This window comes from Temnothorax longispinosus, chromosome 8, assembly GCF_030848805.1.
Source record: "Temnothorax longispinosus isolate EJ_2023e chromosome 8, Tlon_JGU_v1, whole genome shotgun sequence".
Lineage (NCBI taxonomy): Eukaryota > Metazoa > Arthropoda > Insecta > Hymenoptera > Formicidae > Temnothorax > Temnothorax longispinosus.
The window spans coordinates 8,292,749-8,305,533 of record NC_092365.1 but is presented as its reverse complement, the minus strand read 5'-3'; the positions used below and the strand labels follow the sequence as shown (position 1 = coordinate 8,305,533).

General features: G+C 50.3%; 2 protein-coding genes and 1 pseudogene across 2 annotated transcripts; all 3 read right to left on the bottom strand.

Annotated features, from left to right (window-relative positions):
• Window positions 1–3,573: 3,573 nt before the first annotated feature.
• On the bottom strand, window positions 3,574–4,716 carry LOC139817506 (uncharacterized; annotated as a pseudogene).
• Window positions 4,717–8,051: 3,335 nt separating this feature from the next.
• LOC139818217 (uncharacterized) lies at window positions 8,052–9,539 on the bottom strand. The gene has a single exon (XM_071786829.1). It carries the CDS (start codon window positions 9,537–9,539, stop codon window positions 8,052–8,054), a length of 1,488 nt encoding a protein of 495 aa, XP_071642930.1.
• Window positions 9,540–9,562: 23 nt separating this feature from the next.
• Window positions 9,563–10,534, bottom strand: LOC139818216 (uncharacterized). The gene has a single exon (XM_071786828.1). The coding sequence runs from the start codon at window positions 10,532–10,534 to the stop codon at window positions 9,563–9,565; it is 972 nt and encodes a 323-aa protein (XP_071642929.1).
• Between the last annotated feature and the right edge of the window lie 2,251 nt (window positions 10,535–12,785).

The following is a 12,785-nucleotide window of genomic DNA, read 5'->3' as shown; positions in this document are numbered from 1 at the left end:
AATATCTCCCGCTCGTCTCGCGTTAATTCCGTCATGCGAACTTTACCGGATAAGTTAGTCTTTACGTCGTGTGCTAAACGTCTTAGTTCCTCGGCGAACCACGCGACGCAATCCTTATCGCGACGAAACCGATACGCGGATAACGAGTCGTCGTACGAGCACCGTGCAACCGTACACTTCGGGTAGGCAGGCGAGAGCGGGTGAAAGCCCGCAAGAAACGAGTCAGCGGACGCAGCAACCGGAGGAGCGAGCGGAGATGACGACCGCACTCCCGGACAGCGGGCGGAGCGAAAATACTCGCGAGTTCATTGATGTTCGAGCTAAGAAAAAACGGCGCCTGCGCGATGGCGAACGCATACGATGCAAGATGAGAATAAATCTCCCGGCGAGTACGAAGGAGAGACTCGTCGTGAGGAATAGGCGCGAAATCCAGGCGATCTCATTCGGGTTTTCCAGTTTCTATTTAATAAGACCGCATCAGGACCATATGGCTATTTCTTTCTCTAGATATAAGAGTCCGATGCCGAAGAAGGCACTCGGAGATAATATATATATAGAATACCTGTTTATTTTCTTTGATTTTATTTTTGATAACTTTCTCGCCAAAATGGCCATTCAGTTTATTTCGGTTTTAAGACATTCACGTTTATTTAGTTTTGAGATTACATTTACGGTATTATTTTACATAGAATTAAGTTGCGTTGAGAGCCCGTGTGACCAGTTAGATTTAGATTTTTGCGTTTCATTAAAATACAGGCTGAATAGCATAACGGTCGGTAATACGGCAAAGACCGCGCGTGATTGTAGGTTAAGAATTATATCCGGCCGATAGATATAAAACAAAGTTTAGTTGATACTTTGACTCACCGCCGATCAAAAAGGTCTTATATTATTTACCGGTTGTCGATACAGTTTAAGCGATAATGATCGTATAATGATAAGCGCGTTTAATTGAAACGCCGACATAGAGTTACGGCGATAACTCGTATTGGGGGCACGGAGGAACAACCCCCGGACCCGGTACGCGCGTCCATAAGGTGGGCGCCGAGAAAAGACTAAGTTCTTGGGAAAAACCATCTTCTCCGGGAACAACCAGGCCAAAATGTCATTCGAGGACCTGGGACACAGCTCCAGGGGGTTCGCGCCATGACCCGGTGAAAATCCTCGGGAAACGTAACTTCTCCAGGAAAAAAGAGGTCCGACGGACTCGCCAGGACCGAAGGAGCCTCTCCAGGGGGTCGGCGCCATTGTCCGGCGAAATCCCGACGAAACGCACTTTCGCCAGGAACTTATCCATCCGACGGTCTTACCAGGACATGGGACACCCTTCCAGGGGGTCGGCGTCAAGGTCAGACGAGTTCCCCGGAAAACGCATTTTCCCCGGGAACGAACGACGGAATCCGTCGCGAGAGGTCCTGGGACACCTGCCTAGGGGGTCGACGTCGAGCTCCGACGAGATCCCCGGGAAACGCATCATCTCCGCGAACAGTGGCCCGGAACAGCGATACCAGCTCCCGAGAAACCTAGCCAGAGGGTCGGCGTCAACGGCCGACGACATCGACGTCACCCGGACGTCGTCTACAGGAAGAACACCCAAATTCATCATCAGGGGCATCTCCGAGGAGGTGCGCATGGGTCGACGTCGTCCGCGTCGAACAGTTTCCGCGAGTGAAAACCTGGTGCAGCGGTACCGAGGAAGGAAGGTTCTCGCACCGCGTTGCGCGCGGAAATTTCCACGGGAACCTTCTAGAACGGGCATAAGTGAGAGATGCGCAAAAGGGCACGCGAGAAAGTAGTGAAAATCATCGTGTTTTCGCATGATCGCGCCAGATGTGCCGGCCGCGAACAATAGACGATCGAGAAAGTTCCGAGGAGTGGGAACGATCCGGCATAAGTGGGGAGCCCAAGCGAGAGCGACCGCTCGAGGCAGTCTCACGGGTATAGCCGTGGCGAATACACGTATCACACTCTGTACGATCGGCATACGCGTTATACTTTACAACCGAGAACTCCCGCGTACTATCGCGTAAAAATTACTCGTCTTAAATAACAGCGAGGGGCAATTAATTGCCAAATACAATCGAGTGTTAGCAACAATACGCGAGTTGAAATTCGGATACATTGTTAATTAACGGAAGTGCAATTATCGAGTATATAACAACCACGGGCATTGGGTCACGCGGATACGGAATATTGTGCGGACATTATTAATCATTGTATATAACCACCGAATACTCGTTCGTTAAATCAGCGCACGAACATTGTATGATAGAGTGATGGTCACGGCCGAGTGCGTGATCATAGTTTAACAATCACGAGGCACAAAGTCCTCCGATCGGAATAATTATCTGGAATAAAGGCATCGTATCGACTAAACGAATAAGCCGAGATACGCAATTTGAATAATTGTGCAACTTTATTAAAATAAAGCGACATTCACACCGAGGCGAGAAACTCGCGTTGTGAGACACCTTTATGATATTGTGAAACGGCCTGTAATGTTGAAATGATGATCTGGAATTAAAGATTAATTAATTCTGAAACAAATTGTCCTGATTAATTGTAAAAAATTATCGATACTTACCTTCTACTTACCTTGTCCTTCGGCGATGATCCAACGTTGGCCAGCGGCAATCCGGTATGCGATGTAAGGCGAGGATCCGGGGAAGCAGAGCAGCAACAGAGCAGCAATCCATCCGAGGCGGGAATCTGAAAGAAAAGAAGCGAATTAGTACGTAATTAAAACATAATTATCGGGACTTATCCTTATCTGGTATGCGAGGTAAAGCGAGGATCCAGAGACGGATAACGGCAACGGCGATCCATTCCGGACGTCGATCTGCAACAAAACATAAAATAATTATCACATAATTATTTTATAATTACTTACCTCTATCTGGTATGCGATGTAAAGCGAGGATCCAGGGATGAGAAGCAGCAACGGTGATCCAACAGGGACATCAGTCTGAAATAAAATTTAGATAATTAGGATCTCATTATTTTATCCTTACTTACCTCTATCTGGTATGCGATGTAAAGCGAGGATCCAGGGATGAGAAGCAGCAACGGTGATCCATCAAGGACATCCTTCTGAAACAAATAAATCCTATTAGCGTCTTGCGAATAATCGGGGCGTTGATGCGAACACTTACCTTCTCGGCAGTCTAAGGTAAAACCGAGTGGCGACCGTTTGATAGGAATATTATCCGCCGGAATCGGGCTCAACACGTGCCGTCCGGTCACAACCGCACGTAATATCCTATGTTAAATACCCGATGATGTTGAGACGTGTATGTGGACGTTGTCGGATCCGCATCCGTCTTCTCGAGGGTACATTCCAGGTCGGCGTACACGACGAACGGAACTCGTTCCTTCCTGCTGTGATTCTTAAAACTCAGCCACTTGTCGTCCTCGCTCGGTATGGCACAGTTGTTTATTTCTTGACAGTCTACTCGGTGGGCTTCCAATTTCTCGCTCGATCTAAAATAATGTAAACAACTGCAAAAAAAAACACAATTTTTAAATTTTTATATTAAAAATATTTCATAATTTTATTAAAAGAAGTATAGGTACTCACCGATCGCAAAAGTATTTCCGACCATCATGCCTGCTCAATTGCGAGCTAACGAGACGCGATAGGTTCTTTATCCACGCGAAATGTCCCACGTTGTCGTCTCGCGGGTCCTGCACGTACAGCAAATTGACGTGCTTTTCTCTCTTCAGGTCGGTAAGCCGTATCGGGAGAACGTTCGGCGTCTTCTCTCCCTCGATGGTATACACATTGATGGATATATCGTTAAGTCGTTCGAACTTTTTAATCTGTTTCAAAGTCAATGGAAACTCAATGCCATGTAAATTTAATACTGTTGTGTAATGTCGGTACGAGGATTTTCTTTCTGAATTTCTTTCGGCTGGACGTAGAGCAGCCACCACCGACCACGCGAAGCATGCATTGTCCATCGATTGCACGTTGATCACCGCTTTTTTCAATTTAATTTTCTCAGGTAAATTGATGTAACATCCCGCGTGCAAAAGATTGTATTTGTTCACGTTCACAGTCAAATTAAGTATACGCGACAACGCCCACCCTCTGTCGCGTTCCTGAAACTCTTCGAGACGCGATAAAGTAGGCTCGATAACGTGTTGCTCGTACCACTCGCACAGATCGGACGCACAAAAGAGTTCACAGTTTCCCGTGCTGACACTTTTGTTCGCACGTTTGTCAACCATCACAAATTCGCCGTTGAACACAATGTTTATCTTTACACTTGCGTGTCTTTGCATGACGTTCCGCACACGATCGAGCACGACGACTTCAGCATCTTTGAGAAATTTTCGCGGTTCGATGTAATTGATATTTATCACCGCACCGGTCAATACACGGCTTTCGAACGCGGCATCGATCTCTCGTCAAACGAGTCTTTCCGCGTTATCGTCACTATTAGTGCCCGCCGCGTACTTACCACCGATATGTACGAACCGTCTCTGTAATAGAGTCTTTGCACCTTCGAGTCGCGCGATTTTTGCCACTAAAGATTGTCTGTCTACGCGGCTCTCATCTGTGATTGAGAGCCGCGGACGTTTGGAACGACAGTCTTCTTCGAGCTGCTCAATAAATTCCTCGCATCGCCATGTCCATGCAAAATATTCGTCCAAGGTAGCGATTTGGTCGGATCGTTCCAACAGGTTGCGTTCCGTTTTATCGAGATGTTCCATGTTTTGTTTTTTAATACTGTCTTTTTTTCACGCACTATTTTTTTAGATCACGTCACATTCTTCGATGGAGCACTTGCACGTGACTCGATCGCACGCTGAACAATATCGTTTGCAATATTGAACGACATAGTGCGTAAGCATAAAACAATGAGATTGAAAGTAGGGGGCATTAAAGTGATTAAGCTCCCAATTATTATAATCATCTTGGTCACGTTCATAAGTTCTTTCAAGCATCAATAAATAATTAGGATCATTGATAGGGTCAGGGTACATATACATACGTACCGAATTGTTCATCACCACCAATTCAACGTATTTCCCAATACCTGTATGAATCTTAATGTATGTTGCTTCACAATCATCGAGTTTTTGATAAATTTTAGTCACCCAATAGCGATAGTCAACAATAGGTTTAATATAATACGGCACAACGTCAGCACGGCGAGCTGCACGTGATTTTTTCTCGCTAACGCACTCGTCCCGCAGCCGTCGATACACTTTCCGTCTCACGTTAGAATCCCAGTCATAAGGAAAAGCGATATCGATAACGAATCTTTGTCTAGTGATGCCTTGACCGGTTCCGCGTATACCGAGTTCGCGATCGCGAAGAAACTGCACCGGTGATATTCGTCGCACATCCTTCAATTTCACTCCTTGATCTTCTTTACGCAAACCGTTGTCGGTGACATCTATTGTAATATCTTCCATTGCTAAATCCACAGATTTTGGAGACTCTAAAGAATTCTTTTCTTCAATTATCCACACCATTGCGCACGTTATATATAATGCCCCACTCGCGATAATGTTTTTTTTATCACTTCATGCAAATCGGGCACATGTTGCATGGATATATTTGGAACAATGAAGTATTACGACAATCTTTGCAAAATCGACCGTTCATTACCTCGTACGGTTCGGTTACATGCTCTCGATATTCACGTATGTGCTCACCAGTGTCTGGTGCAGCGATCATACACGAATAACACACAGTGATGTGAATCCGGCCCGGTTTTTCGCGCATGCGCCCCCCTCCACTGCGCACACAGAGTGACGCTCGGTCTATCGGTGTGTCGGCAGCGCTCGGCAGTGCCGAGCGGGAGTGAGAATATTACTCCCTCCTTGTCGCTCTCACTTAGCTCGTAGACACGTATTTTTTTGTTTGGCCTACAATTAATATTTCCGAGTGTAATATTTGTAAGAAATTGAATTTGTCGGTAACTGTTACTTGTAAGTTAATTAATATCTTGAAAATATTTAATTTTATATATACGTACGGGGTATTTTCGTTAACAAATATATTTATATAAAAACTATATTTTATATATTTATTTATGTCGAATAATGATACACATTTAATAATGATTCACATTATTTAGTTGCACATTTCGGGCCGATTCCCGAGGCGACGCCGACGTCTTTTATACCCCCATTACCGCTCGAGGCTCAGCGGCCGAGCCGCCGATCGCTCACGTGACGCGTAATCTCAGGCGAAGTATTCTCGCTATTTGTAGAATAAATTTCAATCTACTTTTGTTTTATATGATTCACGCTTGTTGAAGTATAAAAAATTGAAATTTGTACATGTAATATGTGTATATAATGTATGTGAGGTACAAGAGGGTGGCAGTGTGGTCTTGTGGTAAAGCGCCAGACTCGTAATCCCGAGGACCCGGGTTCGAGTCCACCTGACCACAGGAATTTTATATTCCAAACTGCACCCCCCGCACGAGTGGGGCTCGTGCGGAGAAACTGGGCTAATTTTCGGAGGAAAAATGGATGGTGGTTTTTTCATTTATCAGCTCTTCTATATTTGCGATCAGGTCTGTGTTGGTCTTGTTTAAAAATTAAATTTAAAATTGGTCGTCAAGCTTGGGGAGCTTGGGAGTTTTTTTTTTTAAATAAGCTAGGGAGTTGGATATTACCGAGCCCCTAAGAATTAAAGCGTATATCTAAGCTTAGAAATGTTTCAAAAAACAAAATGTGCAGTTTTAGATAGGTAATTTATTTGGCCATTTATATATAATAGTAATAATCTTCAAAGTTAAACACAAATTAAAATATTAACAATTTTCCAAAAAATGAGAAAACGCGGTATTACCGAACAGGTCTGATAATATCGTGCCTATAAAAATTACTTTGGCTTTAGCCAGTGACATGAAGTAGAAACAATAACAAAATGTTTTTTTTTTATATTTATGCATTAATATTGTTCGAGAGCGCGCGGTAGCGCGAGATAGCGCGCGGTAGAGGACGACCACAAAAGAAACGGAGAGGAACAGCAAGTACAGAAATACAAAGTTTAATGTTCAATATGTACACTTATTTACACGAGTTTCCTTTTCAGGCAAAATGCCGTGAGCGCGCACAGAGTCTAGCACGGCGAAAGCGGCGATATAGCAATTAAGCACGCGAGTGCGTAAAGCGGTGATGAGCGGTAAAGCAAAGCGGTTGTATAGAAATACTAGCGGTGTTCTATGATCTGCGAGCGAAATCGATTCCGCGGCGCAGCGGCGGTCCTTTTAACACCTCCGAGGCGAAACTCCCTCCCTGCAGACTTCTCAGAATTTCGGGAGGGTGATTGGCCGTCGGAGTCCTGCGTCATGGAGCTGACGTCACCGGTTTCACGTGGCGACCCGACGGGGTCGTCACCTGTTTTCGAGTGCTTTGTGTATAGCATGGATCGTTCCTTTGTTCTAGCGTTGTTGTTTGACTTTATTATTGATAACAATGTTAAAGTTTCTAGAAAGCTAATCCCGAAAGATCCATGCTATACCGAATATTTCCGTGACAATTCTTGAGCGGCATTTCACGCAAATATTAATTTACTCAATTTACTGCAAGCGTGCATGTGCTGACATGCAGCCGAACGCGACTTCGTCGCGATGCTAAATTTTGCGATCTCAAACATTCCCGCCCGCCTCGTCATGCTTGACGAAACAAGACGGTGTGTTCGATGGCTCGCTCGATGAGGCGCCTGACGTCGCGGTCGACAGAATCGATATGCGATCGATTTCGGCGCGTGGTGCAGGCGAGCACCAGCTGCGTGGTGCGCCTGCGCAGTGTCACAACGTGCGACGATCCCGAGCGAGACACATAAATATTCGCGATATGTGCGTAACGCGAGTTCGGTGATATGTGAAACGTGAAGTGAAGTGATGCGCGAAAGTAATTTCACGACGTGAACTTTGGATAGTGGCAGAAGGCCAACGGAGATAATTAAACATTGGCGGAGGGCCGATAACGACAGTTAAACATGGGCTGAGGGCCGGTAACGACAATTAAACATAGGCTGAGGGCCGAGACCGACAATTAAGCGACCGTAAATGTCGAGTGGCTCACGCATCCGTCGGCGGCGGCTGGTCCTTGATCCAGGGAAGTAGCACGAGCTTGCACAGCGGGCGCACGAGCTCTGAGGTGGATGTCCGAATTGTTGCAACGCGGACCACGCCGTCGTCCCCTGGGTGCAGTCTCACGATCCGGGCGAGAGGCCATCGACTCGGTGGAGTGTTCTCGGAGCGTACGAGGCACAAGGCTCCCACGTCCGGAACGTCCTCGGTTTTGTGCCACTTCGGCCGGGCTGTCATCCCGTGGATATATTCACGCGACCATCGAGACCAGAAGTGATCGCGCATTTTTTGAATGTGCTGCCACCGGGATAGTGTGCCGTCGGCAGTCTCCTCGAGTGAAGGCTCGGGCACGGCCAGCAGCGGGGCGCCGATCAGGAAATGCCCCGGTGTGAGTGCGGAAATATCGTCCGGGTCGTCAGATAAAGCCTGGAGCGGTCGTGAATTCAGGCAGGCTTCGACTTGTGCGAGGAACGTGGACATTTCCTCGAAAGTGAGTGTGCTCTCTCCGATAACTCGTCGCAGGTGATGTTTCGTGGATTTCACCGCTGCCTCCCAAAGTCCGCCGAAGTGTGGTGCGGCAGGCGGATTGAAGTGCCATTTCACACCTTTGGAGGTGACAGAATGGGCGATGCGACGGCCGTCGGCGGATGACGCGCGGAACATGTCTTGGAGAACTCGGTCAGCGCCGACGAAGTTGGTGCCACAGTCCGAGTAAATCTCCTCGCAGAGGCCTCGACGTGCTGTGAAGCGACGGAATGCAGCCAGAAATGCATCCGTCGTATAATCGGAGACCACGTCGAGATGCACGGCCTTGGAGCTGAGGCAAACGAACACGGCGATGAAGGCCTTGTAGGCCTTGTGCCCTCGTCCTCGGCTCGTGCGGATGAGAATGGGGCCGGCGTAGTCCAAGCCGGTCCGGAGGAACGGGCGCGCTGGTGTGACTCGTCTTCGAAGAAGATTTCCCATGGGCGGCTGCGGTGTGGCCGCTCGCCATCGCGTGCACGTGACGCACCGATGCAGCATCTGCTTGACCACGGTCCGACCTCGAGGGATCCAGAATCGAAGGCGGAGGAGCCCGAGAGTGAGCTGCACTCCCCCGTGCAGCGTTCGACGGTGGCAGGAGTCGATCAGCAATCGAGTGAGCCACGAAGATGGTGGGACGATCATTGAGTGCTTCTCATCGTGAGGTAGCGGAGCGTGCTTCAGGCGTCCTCCTGCTCGTAACACGCCGTGGTCATCCAGGAATGGATTTAAGTGCACCAGTGAGCTCCTCAGTGGTGCAGTGCGGTTGAAGGCGACTGCGGTGACTTCGGCGGCGTAGTGCAACCCTTGCACCACGCGGAGCCACAGAAACAGTGCCTCATCTATCTCGTCAGGTTGAAGCGTGAGCGTCGTGCGGGCGACGGAGTGTCGCCAGCGAGAGCACCAGGCCGTGACTCTCAGTAGCCGGTGCAGGGATGAGAACCTGAGTAGCATGTCAAAGCTCGACTTCAACCTTCTCAGGCTTGCACCACGACTCGTTGTTCGGGCATCTGGTCTGCGGGTAGTTCGGAGTCCTCGTTCGGCCAGTGAGAGGGGTCCTCCTGGAGCCAGGCTGGACCCGTCCACCACAAGGGGTGGTGCAGTAGCTCACTTGGTGCGATCCCCCTGGAGGCGCAGTCGGCTGGATTGTCCCGCCCTGGGACGTGTCGCCATTGAGCGTCGGGAATCTGCGTCTGGATGTGAGCTACGCGGCTTGCGACGAAGGTCTTCCAGCGGGAGGAGTGCCCTCGAATCCACTGCAGTGTGGTCTTAGAGTCTGACCAGAGAAAGACAGGTGCTGTGGACAGACTTAAAGTGTTGCGATAGTGCTTTGCGAGATTCGAAAGTGACGCGGCGGCACACAGTTCGAGGCGCGCCAGTGTCACTTGCTTCACCGGTGCCACTTTGCTCTTGGCGGCCAGGATGTGTACAGCCTGGAAGTTGTCTGAGGAGACGCGGAGGTACACGACGGCGGCATATCCTCGTTCGGATGCGTCGGCGAAGCCGTGTAGTTCCAAGTGCTGGTTCTCGGTGCCAGTGCCGAGCCAGCGATTCACGCGGAGGCCTTCGAGCAAAGGGAGTTCCTTGAAGAGGAGCTTCCAGCGGTGAGCGTCGGCGGAAGGGAGCGGAGTATCCCAATCCAGCTGCTGCAGCCATGCAGACTGAATTAATATCTTGGCGCGGATTATGACTGGCGCGAGCCATCCCAGTGGGTCGAAGAGACGTGCGGTTTCCGCGAGGACGCGTCGTTTCGTGTACTGAGTGATCGTGCGCGGGTGTATCGCGAACGCGAAGCTGTCCTCGCTCGGGTACCAGAGGAGACCTAACGTGGTCTGACTTTCGTTCTGCCAAGAGTGCGGTTCTTGGAACAGACGGTGTTCCCGGGGAATGCCTTCTAAAGCTTCCTCGCAATTGGACGACCACTTCCGAAGCGGAAACCCGCCCGCCATGCAAAGTTCGCGAAGTTCAGTCTGTAACGCGATCGCGCCGGGTATTGTGTCCGTCCCCGTCTGGACATCGTCGACGTAACGGTCCTCGAGTGCCAGTGCGACGGCGCCCTGCGGATATCGCGCTTTTTCGTCGTTGGCCAACTGAATGAGTGACCGGATCGCGAGAAACGGTGAACACGCGAGGCCGTACGTCACCGTGTTCAGAAGTAGTTCGCGCAGTAGCTCGGTCACCTTTCGTCTCCATAAGATTCGCTGGAATCCGCGGTCTTCAGGGTGCACGAGGATTTGGCGATACATCTGTTTGATGTCCGACACAAGTGCTACGCGGTACCGGCGCCAACGCGAGATCACGTCGGCGAGCGCGGGCAAGAGATTAGCTCCAACGTGTAAGTGAGAGTTCAACGATTCACCGGACTTCGTGCGTTGCGAGCCGTTGAACACCACTCTGAGCTTGGTGGTGGAGCTGGCCTCCTTGAATACTCCGTGGTGTGGTAAGTAACACTTCCCGGTGGTGTTGTCTTCGGAACTGCTCACCTCCGTCATATGTTGCAGGTCTTCATATTCCTGCATAAAGGCTCGGTAGAGCTCACCGAACCGCGAGTCCTGGTCGCATCGTCGCTCCATGGTGGACAGCAGGCGCTCCGCCGGCTTGCGAGTTTCAGCCAGGCTCGTTGGAATTTTCCGGAACGGGAGTCTTACGACGTACCGTCCGGTGGCCGTACGTTCGTGGGTGCGCACGAAGATCTCCTCGCATTCTTCCTCTTCGGGCGTGAGAGCGGCGGGAGCGGAGACGTCGGTTTCCTGCTCCCAAAAGCGGCGCACTAGATCGACTAGCTCGTGGTCGGCAGTGCATTGAAGAGAGCTGCGGTGCCCTTCTGTTGCACCACAGCCCCCCGAGAGGATCCAACCGAGGACCGTCTTCTGCGCGATGGGCGCTTCAGGACCGCCCTTGCGGATACCATCTTCGAAGATGATGGAGCAGACTTCCGCTCCGAGGAGTATCTCGACTGGATCGTTATCCAGGGACTGCGGGTCGGCCAGAGGAAGTCCCTGAATGTGTGGCCACGCTGGAGCGCGCCTCGTAGTCGAGCCCTGATATAGCGAGAGACGCGGCAGAACGAACGCGACGGCGGAGATTGTGGACCCGGTCGTGATGGAGGTGATGCTCACCGTCACCTTCCCGCGGGTCGATCCCGATTTTGAGCCGCCGATCCCGAAGATTGACACGGCGGAGTACGATCGTTTAAGGCGGAGCTGCTGAGCCAGAGATTCTGAGATAATCGAAACTTCAGATCCCTGATCGATTAGAGCTCTCACGGCGTGAGGATCTCCAAGGCGGTCGGCGACTATCACCCGCGCGGTTGCCAGAAGAACGGCCTTGCTATCTTCGTCTTGACGCACTGCGGATTTCGGCTCCACGGGTTTCGGCGCGGGGACTTGAGCCTCGTGGAGCATCGTGTGGTGCCGAGATTTGCACGTTAGGCACGTTTTTGACGATTGGCACTTCGCGATCATGTGATTACCGAGGCAGTTGTAGCACAGCCGATTAGTCTCGACGAAAGATTTACGCTCATTGGCCGGCTTGGCCTTGAAATCGTTGCAAGTCATTAGGGTGTGCTTTCCCTTGCACAACGCACACTGTGGATCGAAGCTACGTTTCGCGGCGTGAGTTTTCGCGGATCGTGTCTCTGTGGCTTTCGACGCGGGTTTCGGTTTCGCGGCATTAAGTGTTAGTATGCGCTTGGTCATAAAGTCCGTGAGTGCCGTGTGATCCGGTGGATTGATGGAGTCGCAGATGGAGGACTCCCACTCGAGACGCGTACGCGGATCAAAGAGCTCGACTACGAGGTGGTTGAAGAGGTCCATCCCGTGGGACTCGATAGGCCGGCCGATGCTCTCCTGCGCGTTAACAGCGGCCGTCGCGGCGTTGGAAATTCGGCTAAGTTCATCGGCGGTATCTCCCTTTATCTTAGCGACGGCGGTGAACGTTGCAAAGTTGGAGCGTATCAACTCCCTTTTATTTTCGTAATGCTTGTCTAAGATCGCCCATGCGCGTTCGTAATTGTCTCCGGTTACGTTTAACGATCGAATTAATTTTTCAGCTGTGCCTTTCACGCACGACCGAAGGTAGTGGAAGCGCTCGACGTTTGAAATGGCTGAGTTTTTGCCGATGACCGACTGGAAGAGGTCACGAAACGACGGCCAGTCTTCATACGTGCCTGAGAAATCGCGCAGCGTAATGCGGGGCAAC